The sequence below is a fragment of the Rhopilema esculentum genome, chromosome 6 (genome assembly GCF_057945365.1).
Source record: "Rhopilema esculentum isolate cy_ngs chromosome 6, ASM5794536v1, whole genome shotgun sequence".
In the NCBI taxonomy this organism is placed as follows: domain Eukaryota; kingdom Metazoa; phylum Cnidaria; class Scyphozoa; order Rhizostomeae; family Rhizostomatidae; genus Rhopilema; species Rhopilema esculentum.
Window position 1 is genome coordinate 2,953,708 of NC_142820.1, and position 15,963 is coordinate 2,969,670.

The window sequence follows — 15,963 nt, forward strand, 5'->3', positions numbered from 1 at the left end:
CTGATAGCATTCGTGCGTCGTTACTTTAAAATATGATATTACTTCTATCTTTGCGAAAGGAAAAGTCCGTCAATTCTTCTATTGCGTTTGGTCGAATGCTGCATTTACCAAGCATCAATGTGATTTAGGTTAGATTTTCATCCCAGAGAAGCCTGTTGATAACGAAGAGATTTACATATACTTAGACATGTTTAATTTCTGTTAAAATAGATGCAACAAGATAGTTGATTTAGCTGTCAGAAGAGCAAACCTATCTTTAGGTGTATTTCAGAAGAAACTCTAGTTCTTTCTTGAAAGTGTAGAAAAAAATGAAATTTGACTTTGTTAGAAGAAGAACCCCTTGTGCAATGTTTGCTGTCAGATCTCATTAAGCAGGCAGTGTATCAAATAGATTCGACATATAAGTTTTAAGAATTAGGTTTTCCGGAAGCAAGAAGCAATGAAGCAAGATGCTCTTATACTTGAAATACTGTACCGAGGTTGTGTTTCATCTATTTTACCATCAATAATGAGTTGTTAAGGAGTTTCTTTGAAGCAAATCAGTTGATTAGCCACCAGTATCAATCTCGGATTGTCAGTGTTAGGTTAAGTCTCCTTAATGCATATTGTGATGATAACAGCAAAGGCTTTAGCGGTACTCTGTGTATGCAGCCTAATGTTTCATAATTCCGACAAACCTAATGTTGTGTAATTCGAAATTAACCATTCGATTTATGTATGCGGTTAGTACCAGTAGATCTCTTGACTCATCTAGCTCCAAATGACAATCAAAATTCATATAATTGTTGTGTTACTCAAAGCGAGTAAATGTTCTTCTCTATGCGGTTAGCACTAGTAGGTATCCTGATCTGACGTGGCTTGAAATGGCTATTGTTGATTGATAAACCGTCCCATTTTCTTCCCTAACAAGCAAAACCGCCTACTACCCGTCTTGCTATTATAAAAAGTACACGACAACAATTCTTAACACATGTGCAAATATCACTATTTTTGAAGCTGATATCAAATCGTACAGGAATCTTGTTTTCAATACTTTTTCGATGATGGTTTTTATGAAGCTAATGCTGTCATTTAAAAACAAAAATAATTTAGTAGCAAGGCCTTATTAAAATGTTTTAAATTTCATGAGGATTCTAACTAACTTCGTAAAGAAGCTTTTCAATTATATTTAAACCTGCACAAACTAGTTCATAACCAGTTCTAAGAACTTAGAAATAATATCAAAGCCAATTATAAGAAAGGAGTAATATTTTGAAAAACAAGTAGATTTTACATGAAATATAGCACAAAATTTGAGACTGAGAAAAGCTAAGAAACTTAAAAGAGTTTTTAAGCTTAGTGGTCATCCAACTCTTTAGGTTACACACTTCAAGATTGACTTCTCAAAAAACACACTTAGAACGTACACCCTGAATTTGTCCTTCTTTGAAGCAAAGTTATGTATCAGCCTTCTTGACATGTCGTACCAAATCCCTTTTGTTAGACAGCCCTTTTTGCAATCAAGTTTTTTTATCGCTTTTTGGAGATCAAACCTTTGGATAAATTGTTTTTATTCACAGTCCTTGAAAAGCACTTCGTGGATTTTCCACTGCTTGTGTGTCTAAGCTCTTTTCTTCAAATAGCAGATTTTTTAGTCAGTTTTTATTATTTTGATTTTTAGAATCCTTAGTGGACGTTTGTAAATAATTTTTTGGATAAGTTACAAAGTCTACAAAATTTTTGAAACAATATCCAATGTGGTATTGAACCGTCTCTTTTTTGAAGTACTAAAAGAACAGATATTTGGCTAAGAAACGTTGCTATTTGTTGCTGGTATGATATTTTGATAGCATTGTTTTGGGGAACAAAACGTGGAAGTGAATGTGTGACAATTTGCTAAGAAGTTAGAAATACAAACAAAACTCGATTGCTTTGTGCTCCAAAACTATAACCTCATTTTTTATAGGAAACTCGCTGTAAGAAACAAGTACTTGGCAGTCAGAAAAAAAATCAAGAAACGTCCGTACTCGAAGCAAACAGATTGAGAGACAATTGAATTAAAAAATGTCCAGAACTCAGAAATTTCGTAATAATCAATCAACATGATTGTTTAGTTAGCATTAAAATGTCATGAGCATTTGGAAAAAATAGAAACATTGGCGGTTTTAGTGAGGAAATTCCTTCAAACAGTTTTCTGTTGGGAAATTTATTAACGTGAAAAATTAAAAATTGAAGAGTCCAGGTTCGGCTTTTTTTACGGCTATCATTATATCAAATTAAAAGGGCCTCTTATGCGCATGTGCATTAGGGCGAAATTTGTTGGGTAAGATTTACCTTTCATGACGCTTCACAGCATCTAGTCAAAGCTATTATATCATAGTTGCATCATAATTTTCTCTAGCTATTATTCGTTATTTGATTCAAGACTGGCTTATTCCCATAGGAACCAGAAATGCTTCTACCACAGAATTTATTATGCGATTTGAAAATAACGTCATCGATTTCAACTGCGCATGTGCATATGATGCAAAATTTCGATCGCCAACAGACCTTATTGGCGGCTGCTGAGCGAACGCTGTTTAGTCTCCTTCGAGAAAACTGATACCCAAAAGGAGAATTGGGCACATGCAAAGACTGGTGTCCTGTAGATTTCTATACTGCTTGCTCAATGGGTTTCTTATGAGTACGAATACTTGAAAAAATACTTCTGAAATGTTTTAAAACTGTTTCTTTATCATAAAGATTGATTACAAGTTTTTCATCATTTATAGCATTAAACGTCCATTATAGGGACCAGTTATTCTCCTTACAGAAGGTGCTGCTAGTTTTTCGTCCTTGCAGTACACCCGTAAATCAGTGTATCATTTTAATCTCTTCCCTTCGGTCACTGTAGGCCACAAAACAATGCATACTCTGCCTCTAATAATCCTCTTTAGACGTCTTTAATCTTGTACAGCAAGCTCTTAGTATTTACATTTATTAACCTTACGCCTTTGTATGCGTGTGAGAGTCTTTCCGGCTTTGAATTTTCAAATTCCAAAATCACACATGCACCTGTGCTTCAATTCTTTCTATTCTGAATCATTATTCAGTGAGATAAACACAATTTTGTCGTGATCCTACAAACAACACCGGAATATTACTGTTCATGAAAGTTATTTTCAAAGACGCCATAATCTTATTAGATGTGCACTTGGTTGTATTTGTATTTTAATTATGTTTCAGATAACTTATGATATTATTATTAAAATGCTAGGAGTTTCATATAACAATTAGGCATAAAACTATTACTACCTTTTTTTGTAAATGAACGATGTGTTTTTACCTTTAAACGAGGCCTTTTTTTCTACACCAATTTTCAAATAAGCAAGGATGTCGCGAAATTTTATGTTAATCTGCTTTGTTCAACTTCAGCTTGCTTTACAGTGTCCTATCTATGTTGCATCTTGTGTCGATTTTATGGTTTTGTCTTTATGTTTTTAACTTCATTTTCTTTGTCTTTATGTTTTTGCCATATTCCGTCTTGCCTGTTACATCTAGTATCATGCTATACTGAAACATGATAAACTTCCCCGTACCTAGTATTGTTCGATATATTTATTCCACTAATGAGGCAAAGAAAGGTCTTGTCCATCCTTTCTTCTTGCTGGGCCTCTTAAACATTCTATCAAGTCTAATTTTAGATTTCAAGCAGATCTCCATTCTGAAAATGAACGGCTGCTTGTCGAGAAAGATTTAATTACTACTTCTGTCATCACATTGCGAAATTGAGAGAGTCGATTAGGCACCTGAATACTATTGAAAACTATTTACATCTGTCGATAGTTATTTTTTTGTGTTTTGAAATCATTCAGTCATCATAGAATTGTCTCAAATAAACGTTTTCAATTCAACGTGTAGATTCGAGCATTGAATTTCCAACTGGCAAGACATGCTTTTAAAAGGCTTCTACCTTGACGACTTTGTTATGCTACCGCTTACACAATCGATTTAAAGCTGGTCAGTTTCAGCTCGTTTACACCCCCGGCTTAGTTTGGGCTTCCCAGTTGAATGACTAGCGCGACTCTCTCTGTGGCCAATTTTGATTAAGTCTACAAGTTTCGGCATTTTATCAACAGAGATTTTTGTGTTTTACTGTTACGGGGCTGTGATAGAGTCAAGATGAAGATGTTTGAAATGGAAAGCTCTTTAGCGTCAGAGATTATGGTTGATCAGGTATATTTGTTCATTATGAATCTTAATGAAATTGCATTATTTGCTTGTTGCATAGCTGGTACATTCAAAGATGCTCAAGAGCATGTTTGTTAAAAACAAACTGATCAGAGAAATCTCCCTTTACAAGGCATAGCTTCTGTAAACAACAAACCTAGCGGCTGTTTGCAGAATGCATTCAAACCAGGAATTATTTTTATCAACCAACACTCACATTTGCGCATCAACTGCGAGACGTCAGATCAGACGTGTAGCCAGTCATTTCTAGTGCATCTTTCCTCTAGTTTGTCTGACTTGATCATCAGTAATATCACTGCATGGGCAGGTTTTCTCCATTTTTGAGACTCTTCCTCAAATTGATTTTCTGAATGTTTCTTCAACATTTGTTTACATTTTCTAAAGGAACAATCTTCTAGCTCATCTCGATCATATCTTTGAAGAAGGAGCCTTACAGCTGGCGACTTACTGATAATGTCTTGTAACAAGTCTTTTTAAAAAGACCATTAGCTATCGATTATTGCCCGTCATTTGATCAATATTGTTTCCGTTTGTTATTTTTCCAAGGCAAATTTTTTTTCATAGAATAGTTTAATAAGTCTTGATATGCTACTATAAGAAATGGCCAAAAAATCTATAATTTTCTTGAATATTTTACGATGTTGGCTGCTATTTAGATAAGAGATTTCTTTGAAGACCACAATGAGGCCCAAAAGTTAGCGTTTTATGTATTGCTTTTATTTAAGGTAATTACAACGGTTTTTCGTCATGCTGGTGCCAAACAGGTGTAATTCTGCTTGAAAACCACACACAGTAAGAGCATCCTTCTTAGACGGATAAAAAATCTGCTCCGTTTACCTGCTGATCTGTCATTTCAAAGTTGCTCTCCTAGCAACATACGTTGCTCGCTTTCTTTGCTGTTATTCATGTTGTGGTTTTTTTCATCAAAGAGCTTTAGATTGATTCAATGACACACGCTGCTTTCAACTCCATTCCCTGAAAATGTTTCCTATGTCTTGTTATTCATTTTATGTGCGCAGACACCAATGCAAAAGTACATCGTTTACAGGAATCAATCCATAACTAGTAAAAAGTTGCTTTCTAATTTTGATGCAGTCCTCTTGGCTTGTGCCTTCAAAGTTTTATGGAGCCACTATTTTTGTATTCTTACGCTAGAGACATCTTTCGCTCTTCAGTAAGATGGGTTCACAATTCTTCTTCTCAGACATTGACAAATCTGTGACTAAATGGCAGTATGAAAGGCTTACACTGTAATTACTACCTTAAATAAGAGATACATCTTATAAGCATGCATATTATGTTTTCTCCCTTATTAGCAACCTCGATCTGGCCATTATATAGCTTCTGACGTACTGTTTATAGGAACAGTGGAGCCTCCATATCACGAACACCACTTGGCCACTGTTATTATCCGTTGCATAGAGGTGTCTGTTGTATACAGGTTCCCTTAAGAGCTTTTTTACCATTGGGGCCCAAATTACCTTTCCGTTGTTGAGAGATATCCGTTGTAAAGATGTGTCTGTTATGGAGATTCTACTGTATTTCATCCTCATTGCATCAGCTATATCTTTCTTTCGTTGGAATTTGAATTTGCAAAATTCCCTTTAACAGTAAGTTAACCAATGTAGACGACTTTCTTTAGGCAATGCATTGACGGGGCATTTTCAGCATTATGTTTGTAGATATATGAATGTATTAGGACACAATGAGGGGATACAGCCAACAGATTTTCTTTTGGTTGAGTTTGAGGCAATTTAAACAGAATTCATGATATCTACACTTATGTGCCCAAATAAGTTGTTCACTCTAACTCAACAAAACTCAACCATATCTACGATAATATGCCCAAATAGGTTGCTCACTCAGTGATGTTTAATGACATCTAAGAGTGACTGATGCAATTCTCAAGGTAACGGTGTATTAGAAATATAAAAGGGTTGTTGCTACAGTTGTTATTCGGTATCGCTACATTGTTTCATCAATTATCTACCTTGTCAAATGATTTTCTTACTCAGCATCGACTGTTTGCTACAAAAACAAATTATACATGCTTGATTGTTACTGAGTACTATAAATTTTGCGACATTAACTATATATTAATAAGATTTGCTGATGGACACATGGAAAAATTTCTAGGTAGAGCTATCGAAGCCATGGTACCGGTTTGTTCCTAATGGTGCCAAATCAGAAAAGGTTTGGTTTGATACTGAAACAGTAAGAATGAAAGAAATTAGAAGTTCTAAAGAAGATATTTGCTTATCTTATAGTCATCATCTGCAAGTAATCAGTCAAAGAAGGACAAAAAGTGTGCCTGTATCATTCCACACAACAGCAATTTGAAAATCCTTTGGGACTGGTTTGTTCTCATACTGGTTTTGTACACTGCAGTGCAGATACCTTACCAAGCCGCATTCCCTTCAAAGCACAACTCACGAAGGAGAGGCATGTTCCATTCACATAGCAGCCCAACGTCAATACTAGGATATGTTGTCGACGCCATGTTCCTTCTTGACATATTTATAAACTTTTTTACTACTTTTCCTGAATCGGAAACCGAGGAGATTATTACAGATCACCGGAGAATAGCTGTCCATTATTTGAAGACCTGGTTTGCCATTGACTTCATTGCAGTCATTCCATTTGACTGGTTTGTGGATGAACTACGCCCTGATTCAGAAGATGTAAGTACCTCTGCAATCCTAAGACAATAACTTGCTTCTCAAAGATAACACAATGAATGTCTTTGGTAATGATATTCTCGGAAATAGCAAAGAGCAAAAAAATATAGGCTGAAAACTTTCCTTAAATGTTAAATTCTTATTGCAATTTGCTTCCTTTCGTTTAAATATCAATAGAGGTTCTTTAGTAAAACAGTTTGCTATGAAACATTAGATAATATAGTTTACCATTAAATAAGATAATATTTTTTGCATAATAGCATAAATAAAATTACAAATTATACATTCTTTATTATGCAATACAGTAGGTTCAGATAAGGACAGACCCAAGACATTATCTTTGAAAATTTTTAAAAAATGAAGAGTATTTTTGAAAATTTCTTGAAAAGTCAAATTGAATACGAGAAAATTTGTATCGCAATGTTTGACATATAAGGAGAAATAGATGGTGTTTATTTATATTCAGGAGCACCCAACTTAAGTTAAACTATCATATGCAATGAACCATTATAATTGCTTTTCTCTTGCAGACAGCAACTTTATTCGGACTGTTGAAAAGTGCTCGTCTTCTAAGGTTGTTCCGCGTTGCCAGGAAACTGGATCGGTATTCTGAATATGGCGTAGCAGTGTTGTTCTTATTAATGTCACTTTTTACACTGCTCGCTCATTGGTTGGCTTGCATCTGGCACGTGATTGGTGATAAACAGCCTCCAGTACCTTCAGGCTGGCTTCAAGTTCAGGCCACAGACCTCGGGGTATCCAGCGTGAACGGGACAAAAACAATTGAAGCAAGCGTGAAGTACATTGCATCGCTGTATTTCATATTGTCATCACTGACCAGTGTTGGCTTTGGAAATGTTTCTGCCAATACAAAATACGAACAGATTTTCATGATTATCGTGATGCTACTGGGAGGTAGGTCGGAGCTCCTCTGTGTTTATCCTATGAATTATAACAGGTAAACCAAAGGTTTACATCCCGTCTGACGGGTCTCATGCTTAAACACAATTTGAATTTACAAGAAGTATAAGCAAGCATTTTTTAAAGCAAAAAATATGCATATTTCCAGACAAGATGACTCAGAAAAGTGCTTATTACATCATCAAGCATGTTCAGTGACGCATTTACCCATGGGCCCACTGGGCCCGGGCCTAGGGGCCCTCTGTAATTCTTCGGTTTAGGGAACCCTGTGCAAAATGCTCTTGATTTGAATCTTGTGTGTGAATGGAGCTAGGGGACCTCGTAAAGTAATGAATTCCATTTTAAGAATGGAATAAAGGGCATGGTCATCAGAATTTTTAGCTCGCCCCACGTAGGGGGCCTCATATTTTGTTTTTACCCCAGGGCTTTTGGAAATTTCGCTTGTCCTGGTTGCATTTTCCCCCAATGCAATGACTGCACTCAGTTTGTTGCTCAATTTGCCATACAGAGGTTGCTCCGGTTGGATCCTTAAATTTAATGGCAGCAGATTTTGATGTCCTGGGAGTTTTATACCCCAATAAAATCATCGAAAAGTTTTCAGCAGTTGAGTAGCTTGATTGGGATTGTACTAAAATGCAAAATGGATACAAGTTTATTCGTGTCTTATAGTTGATTGATTATGTTTGATTATGTTTAGCCAAGTACTGTGCACAAATATTTTGGTATATTTTAAGGGGCCCCAATCAACTTTGAGCCCAGGGCCCCAACAGACGTAAATGCGGCCCTGAGCATGGTATTTTAAATATTTTAACGAACGTTTTTTCAGCTTTTCCTATCATCCAACCCTTTATTGGCCTACTTTTATCGAAAGATTGTGATGTATATAGTAGATATCTCCTCGGTTTACTTTCCCGCTGTATGATAATCGAAAACTAGTGTTGTTTAAATGCTATTTTCATACACTGAGAACAAACGTCGTCTTGACCGTTTCTAATACATTCTCTTCTAGCACTGATGTATGCCACTGTCTTTGGTAATATGGTAGCAATCGTTCAGAGATTGTACTCAAAGGCATCACGGTTCCACAATGAAATGAATATCATAAAGGAGTTTTTGAGATTTTACAAAATACCTGAAGATCTGCGAAGATCAATTCAGACATACGTAAGACAGGAATGGACGTTTACAGAAGGAGTCGATGTTCAGAAGGTAATTATTGGAGGAAAGCCATACAACAGTTCCTTTCTTTCTTTGCAACTTGAAACGTTACTTTTCAGTATCGATATGCCTATTGACCTAAAGAGCTCTAGTAATGTAATCTTTCAACTTTGAACACATAACTAGCAAGGTAATTATGTTACTTAGTGGCTGCAATATGGCTACACGAGCCTAGGTTCCTCCTTTATCAAAGGACAGTAATTTGGTTTTAGTTCTTGATTTTATAAAGTCGAAAAACCGTAATCTGTTAAAAAAACCTTTTATTAGTCACATCTCACCCAATTTTTGACATATTCAACTGACTGTGAACATTCAGAAGTATTTTACGATGCTCTTTGAGTTATGTGGTTAAAATTGTAGTATTCTAAAGATGATGACGTAACACTTTGGCACTCTACTTTTTTCAATTTCATAGCAACATCTGCAAGACATCATTGCTGACATAGAAAGAGTTATAGTGTCTACTAATACCAGATGTGCTTTTTCAAGATAGACTAAATTCTACTTACATGTTTTGGTACTTTCTTGTAATCTTGTTGATAAGAAAAAGAGCGACTGGAAATGATGATAAAAAGAATAAGTCATTGTCTTTAGAGACATAACCAAGAATTGCAATGACCAAAATTTAATTGTCATAGTTCATTTACTAGCCTAAATATATGCTTTTTTACAAAGGCATCATTATAATTATATGTAATTTGGTGTTGCCGAGAAACTAATTTGGCGATTAATGTCTCCCTATAAAATTTTTTCAATCAAGGCTGTCTTCTTTGAATTGAAAGATAGAATTTCTTGCTATTTTGTAGAGATTAACATCAAGTAAAGTGGTCATCATTATTTGCAAATTGGCTTCAGTTAGACATTAAGTTGCGCAAAGATAAAGCAACAAAGACAACGCCAATGATCAAGCGTGATAGTTCAATAAGATATTTCTATTAAATCTAAAAAATCAGGAGACTATTAAATTTAAACTGGCTAATAAGAAATGAAAACAAAATTTGAAAATTTAGTAATGATAGAAGTAGTGATGATAATGCAGCAAAAAGATATTAACTATTATTGGCGCTACAGAATTTCAAAATAGCCTGCAATGTCTTTGTTGCCCTTAAAAAATCTTTTTGTTGTATTTGGTAAAAAATGATCTAGTGTGATAGTTTATTAAGATACTGCTTGGTTTGTTGGTATCTATTGATTAAAACAAACCGTTCGAATACAAGATACACATCTAAAATGTTATTGATGAAGAAATGTCCCGATAACTGCTACAATTACTGATAAAGCAATGCTACAATATTCTTAAAAAGAATACATGACACAAAGCTTTTGATATTATAGCATCCAGCAAATATTTTAATCACCAATATTAGAGACATCGTAATATATTTCATGGAAGATGTTCATGATTCATTCTATAGACTGCCCGTTTCTTTATTTTTATCAAAAACAGGTGCTGAAACAATTCCCAATGAGTTTGCAGATGGATATATGCTATGAACTGTATCAAGGATTATTTTCTGAAGTAAGAGCTTTGCAAGGCGCTACTGTAAGCTGTATGAGAACAATGGGAAGGAAATTCCGTACTCTACACCTACAGGTTGGCCATTATGTGTTGAAACAGGGAGACCAGGTGGAACATTTGTTTGTTATTGGAAGAGGAGCAATGGAGGTTATCAAAGACGGAGAGCTCGTCACGCTTCTAGGTGAGTTGAGTATCTTCAGGGAATCTTTATTGGTAGGGCAGGGTGGATGGATGCTCAATAGGGAGATGAGGTATTTCCATTGGTGGACTGGGATATTTAAATTGGTATGATCATCTACAATGCGTCATCTAATCAACTAATTTTAGAAAACAGAAAATGCTTCGTCTTTCAAAGAGAAGAGTTCACATTTGAGTAGCTATGGCGAGCTCTGATGGTGTTCTATGAATCTCCCTGTGACATCAAGGTCACTGTGCTGAGCACAGTTTATTACGTTCTGATATGAGATATCAGCATAGCTTATCGATCTGTTTTATTTCTCATTCAATGAAATACTTGCATTCTCCTTAGCAATTCACTTTTGTTATCTTTTATGCAGCCAAACACACAGCAATTGGCTATGACTTTATCAACAAGCCTTCATATCCAAAGGCAAATGCAGATATAAGGGCCTCAACATCTTTAGAGCTGCATTACATCCACAAAGACGACTTAAAAGATATCATGAAAGCATATCCAAAGTTTGGAATCTTTTTCATGGAAAACTTCCAACCAACCTACAGCATTTGTGATGAATCTGAGGTACATTTTTCAATATTGAACTTGTTGATATAACAAACTCAAATAAAATAATTTTCTTAAATCAGTTTTTAGAAACAATGTCAGTGACAGGACATGTTTTCTAAATAAGTTGCCTTTCATCATTTAGGAAGGACTAGCACGACCATCAAGAACGAAACCAAAGTTGCATCTTGGTGCTATTGCTAAAACTGCGTTGAGATTTTCCTTCTTGCGATTCAAAGCCAAAAGTAGCCTCCAGATGGAGGCGGACAACGAGGAAGGAGAAAGTGCTCCGGAGGAGCATGACAATAATCTGCTAAATGTAACAATTCCAAATGGACATGCAATTAAGCAAGAAGCCAGCAATGAGCCCCAAAGGAGTGACAAGAGGCTTGTTACATCTGTAAGTCCACAAACTAACCCGACAATAAAAATCGAAAATCATAGTCCGTCAGGAGACTTGCGAAATGAAGAAATAGATGAAAGATTGCAAGGACTTGAGAAAAGAATATGCAAAATTGAGAACCAAGTTTTACTTTTCAGAGACTCATTTGACACTCAAATGAATTCAATTCTGAACGTATTGACTGATCTGAAAACCAGTATTGATAGTAAAGAAGTAGTTACAAGGGTTGACAATTGTCAAAGTAGTTTCCAGATTGTGGATCCAGCGTCAAACACTTGCTCTACAACATCGACTTTTTAACATTGCTATCAATATTGCATCAAACATGCAAAAATTTATTCTCAGATTAAATTTAGAGTCGATCGTGCTGGCACTCTTATGAAGCTGTCGTGTCTGGTGCATACCATTAAAGAGACCAGCTCTTCAGCTAGAAGGTAGGGGCTGGAGATTTATCCCTTACGTAAGAGGGCAGCCTCGGAATGATATAGCCTCGGGTCCTGTTCCATGACGTCAGAGGTCGAGCTAAGCTTTTGGCAATTCATTTGATTCCTATGGAAATTTTTGGATGATGCAATTATTTTGTTCATTGGACAGAAGATAAAAATAGTAATATTTAGACAAACTGACGTTGCTCACAGTAGACTTAAAGTCAGCGCAATGTTCCATAAGAAGATCCTTTATCTTTTGTAACAAAACATTGTGTAAAATACTCTTCGTAGTTTTAAAAAAATCTGAGTTAGTAATTGCAAAATCTTACATGAAAATAATATGCAAATATGGTTTCCTACATCACTTAAGACATGGCTGTACAGTAGAGAATCTGTTTAATTTTTGCAACTTTTTAAGTATTATCGAGTTGTCTCAATAAAACAACATTAATTGTTTGAACATTTTTACGTTTTTAAAGATTTCTTTGCTAAGCGACAAAACATCACTTGGATTCAAAACCTATTTGTTATCCACGAGCTCTCTTTGTCCCAAGACTTCTTGATGGAAGCTTTAAAATGGGGGCAAGTAGAAATTTGAAAGAATCACATTAAGTTTTGCACACAGTTAAAACATCGTACCTGTTTGTCCCAAGGTTGTTTGTTCTCTGGGTACCAGAGCCATTTAATTCAATCGCGGAAAATCAAGATAGGAGTGAAGAATTGGAGCTGCTTCTATCTGAGAAGAACTCTTCCATCTTATTAGCTCCTCCGCTTTTGCGCTTGGTCTTGGTTAACCGGATTTCAATTTCTGCAGTCGAAACTTTGTGGCTCTGATTTCCAGGGTACCTACCCTGTTTGTTATAACAAGGCACTGCTCTATAAGATTTACCTAGAAATCATTCATATGCTCTTTGAGTTACCCACAATCTTCAGTAAAAATTATTTTTTGTAACGAAGTTCATAGATAATCAATATTTTGTCTTAAACATTTATCTATTTTAACCCAAAATTTTTCTTTCTCTTGCAAAAAGTCTAGCCCAATAGCTGTCGATATCTTCCTACGCATTTCTGCTTGCTGATTCATGAAAGACCATATAGCAAGATGTACTCAGAGATAATAAAACAATATGGTAGCTTGATAAGTGATAGTGAAAATACTTTCAATATAGGGAAGCAAACACATTGATTCAAATCTTTTAAAAAACAATTATTCAAGTTTTTTCGAAGAATCAGAAGCTTATCATCTTTTTATATCAATTAATTTACCTAAGGCGTATAAGATCATATGAAAAAAATCAACGAAAAAGTATTTTATTTCAACACTCTTGTACCAACACTCTTGATACAAAGCATGTCACGCTGTCTTCTTTTTCTTATTTCCTTTAATAAAGAGTCGGCTTAAAAGCCCATCCCTTTTCATACATATTCGTCCAGCATCCATTTAAAACGATTATTTTTTAGCAAAAAACTAGATCTTACAATCAATAAATGTGACCGAGGTATTTTTGATATCTCATAAACTGTGCAGGACACCTGGAAAACTTAAAGAATGCGTCAATTTAATGTTAACTGAAGGAATCAAGATGTTTATGCCTTCAAGTTACAGCTGTTCTTGGAAGGAACCCTGTCATAACTGCTATGACTAAAGTTTTGCTAATAAGAGTGGGGCGATTCTAGGAGAAAATGGTCACTTATAAGTTCTGTATGTATGGATAATTTGCTATAATAATTTTTTTACAAGTTTTAAAAGGCTACAATACAATCATAAAAGTTACAAACAAAGATAACACCCCTAATTTTAGTGGCAGGGATAGCATTAAAAGGTCAAGCTAGCTTTGTTTTCACAATGGTCTCCTTAGAAATGCTGGTTTAATAGAAAAAGAATGAGAAAAACCGATGAAACTTAGCAGTAGACATGAATATATGCCATCTTCATATATACATGCCTTTTTTCTAAATTTTTAGAAAAGTTCTCTTTGATCTTACGCTTGAAATTGTTCAATATGGATGTTGATTTTAGGGCAGTTGAAAGATTATTCCATGTTTTAGGCCCTAGGTAGGATAGGTACGGTTGTCCGGTGTTGCTTTTGCGAATTTGTAGGTCTGGTTTAAACTTCGATCTTTGCGTTGTTTGGTCTTGGTTGACCGGTCTCATATCTCAAAATATCTCATAAAATATCTCAGCACTGCACGCTTGGACCGTTTCTTTTGAAAACTTTCATAATGTTGACACATACACATTGGTCTATTTTGTTCTTTGTTGGGACCTAATTTATAACTTTGAATTCCGTGACCCCAATATGTGCTGTGTTTTTTAGATTGAGATAAATGCGAATGCCTTTGTTTTGTGCTGCCTGGGTCTCTTTAGAGAGCCTCTTATTCAACCCTGCGTACAAGGAAGAGCAGGCATCGAAATTAGGTTGAATAAGAGCATTTAAAAGCAACCTACGTGGGTACTTTTGCTTCTTGTACAGAAATTTTAGCTTGCCATTTATTTTGCGAAGCATCCCAGTTGCTATTGATGCCCCCAGAAAGGTTTACATCCAGAACACATCATAGATAATATGCGAGCCTTAAGTGTTGCTTAATCTCTGTATCGCCTCTTCTTATGTCAAACATATTTAGGGTTTCACAATATTTTCGACTAAAGAGAATGGCCTTTGTTTTGTCTTCCCAAAAATGATTGCTGAGTTTGAATTCTACAAGACAATCACTGAGTGTATTGAAATTTCTATTCAAGTTGCTATCTATTTTTTAGATGCTTTTGTCTCTAAAAATTAAGCAAAAATCATCTGCATATTGAAGCAGGTCGTAATTGACTGCCCATACCATGTCATTTACATAAAGCAGGAATAGGAGGGAACCAAGAATAGAGCCCTGAGGGACCCCGCTAGCAGATTACTTGATTTGAGTGCTCCTTCCCTATATTGAATGTAAATAATCGACCCTGGAGGTAAGACTAAAAACTCTAGATGGCAGATATACTAAAGCCAAGGTATGGCAATTTGTCCAGGAAAGTGCTATGGACAATTTTATAAAATAATTTGGTCTTGTCATGGACTCGGTTGGTTGTATGATGAAGGCTGTAAAGCGAAATGAAACACTCACATATAAAAAAGCTACATAAATGAATAAGTTATATGCGTGGGTTTTAAAGTTCTGTTGCACAGTTATATCAGGTCTGGTCATATGATCAAGGTGATAAAGTCACATGGGCAAGACTTTGCTGAATATTTTGCTTAGTTGTCAAATCATTATAGTAACATGTTTGAATCCCCTGTAGAAACTGCGCAAGGACGCAAGGATGGTTCAGTAATTAGTCTCCTTGACTACAGATCGAAGGATCCGTGGCTCGGGTCCATGATATGAACCAACTTTCACCTAGTGCAGGGGACTCGCCAGCTCTCTGTAATTCCTGGCCTGGGAATCACAAGGCGTGGGCACACCAGGTCAGCACAAGCTTCTGAGTGTCCTAAATCTACCTTCGGATGCTAGGTAGAAACAAATACAAATGCAACGAATCGTTAATCCAAATCTTATCCTATAAATCTTCTCTAATGTTGCTGACAAAAAACATTGAGAAAGAGCCTGAATCTCTTAAAAATTTTTCTTTGCTGCTAGTAATTAAGCCTTTTAAGGGCAGGTGAAAAGTACTTGTGAATCTAACAGGTTGTTGCCTTTTGAATAGAATGCCAGATGTATACTCTCAAAGCAAAACTTATCTTTGCATCGCAGAATAACAGGATGTCAATGAGACCAGCTGATCCTAGTAAGACATGGTTGATTGTTACTAGAAATCGTTGACAGGTCAGACAGATCGAGCCCTTCTGCTGAAATTTTGTATG

The 15,963-nt window shown here is 35.6% G+C and overlaps 1 protein-coding gene across 4 annotated transcripts in view; it reads left to right on the top strand.

The window, feature by feature from the left end:
• The window catches only part of LOC135686685 (voltage-gated inwardly rectifying potassium channel KCNH6), a 37,346-nt gene extending 23,523 nt beyond the window's left edge, over positions 1–13,823 (top strand). For 2 of the 4 annotated variants that reach the window (XM_065202970.2, XM_065202973.2), the window contains 6 exons: positions 6,477–6,890; positions 7,418–7,802; positions 8,818–9,017; positions 10,474–10,726; positions 11,103–11,305; positions 11,433–13,822. In XM_065202970.2, the coding sequence (XP_065059042.2) occupies positions 6,477–6,890; positions 7,418–7,802; positions 8,818–9,017; positions 10,474–10,726; positions 11,103–11,305; positions 11,433–11,990 (2,013 nt within the window). In that variant the 3' untranslated portion in view covers positions 11,991–13,822. Of the gene's footprint in view, positions 1–1,171; positions 4,195–6,476; positions 6,891–7,417; positions 7,803–8,817; positions 9,018–10,473; positions 10,727–11,102; positions 11,306–11,432 lie in introns of those variants that run through there. The other 2 variants (XM_065202971.2, XM_065202969.2) reach the window with 2 other exon arrangements.
• The last annotated feature ends 2,140 nt before the right edge of the window (positions 13,824–15,963 follow it).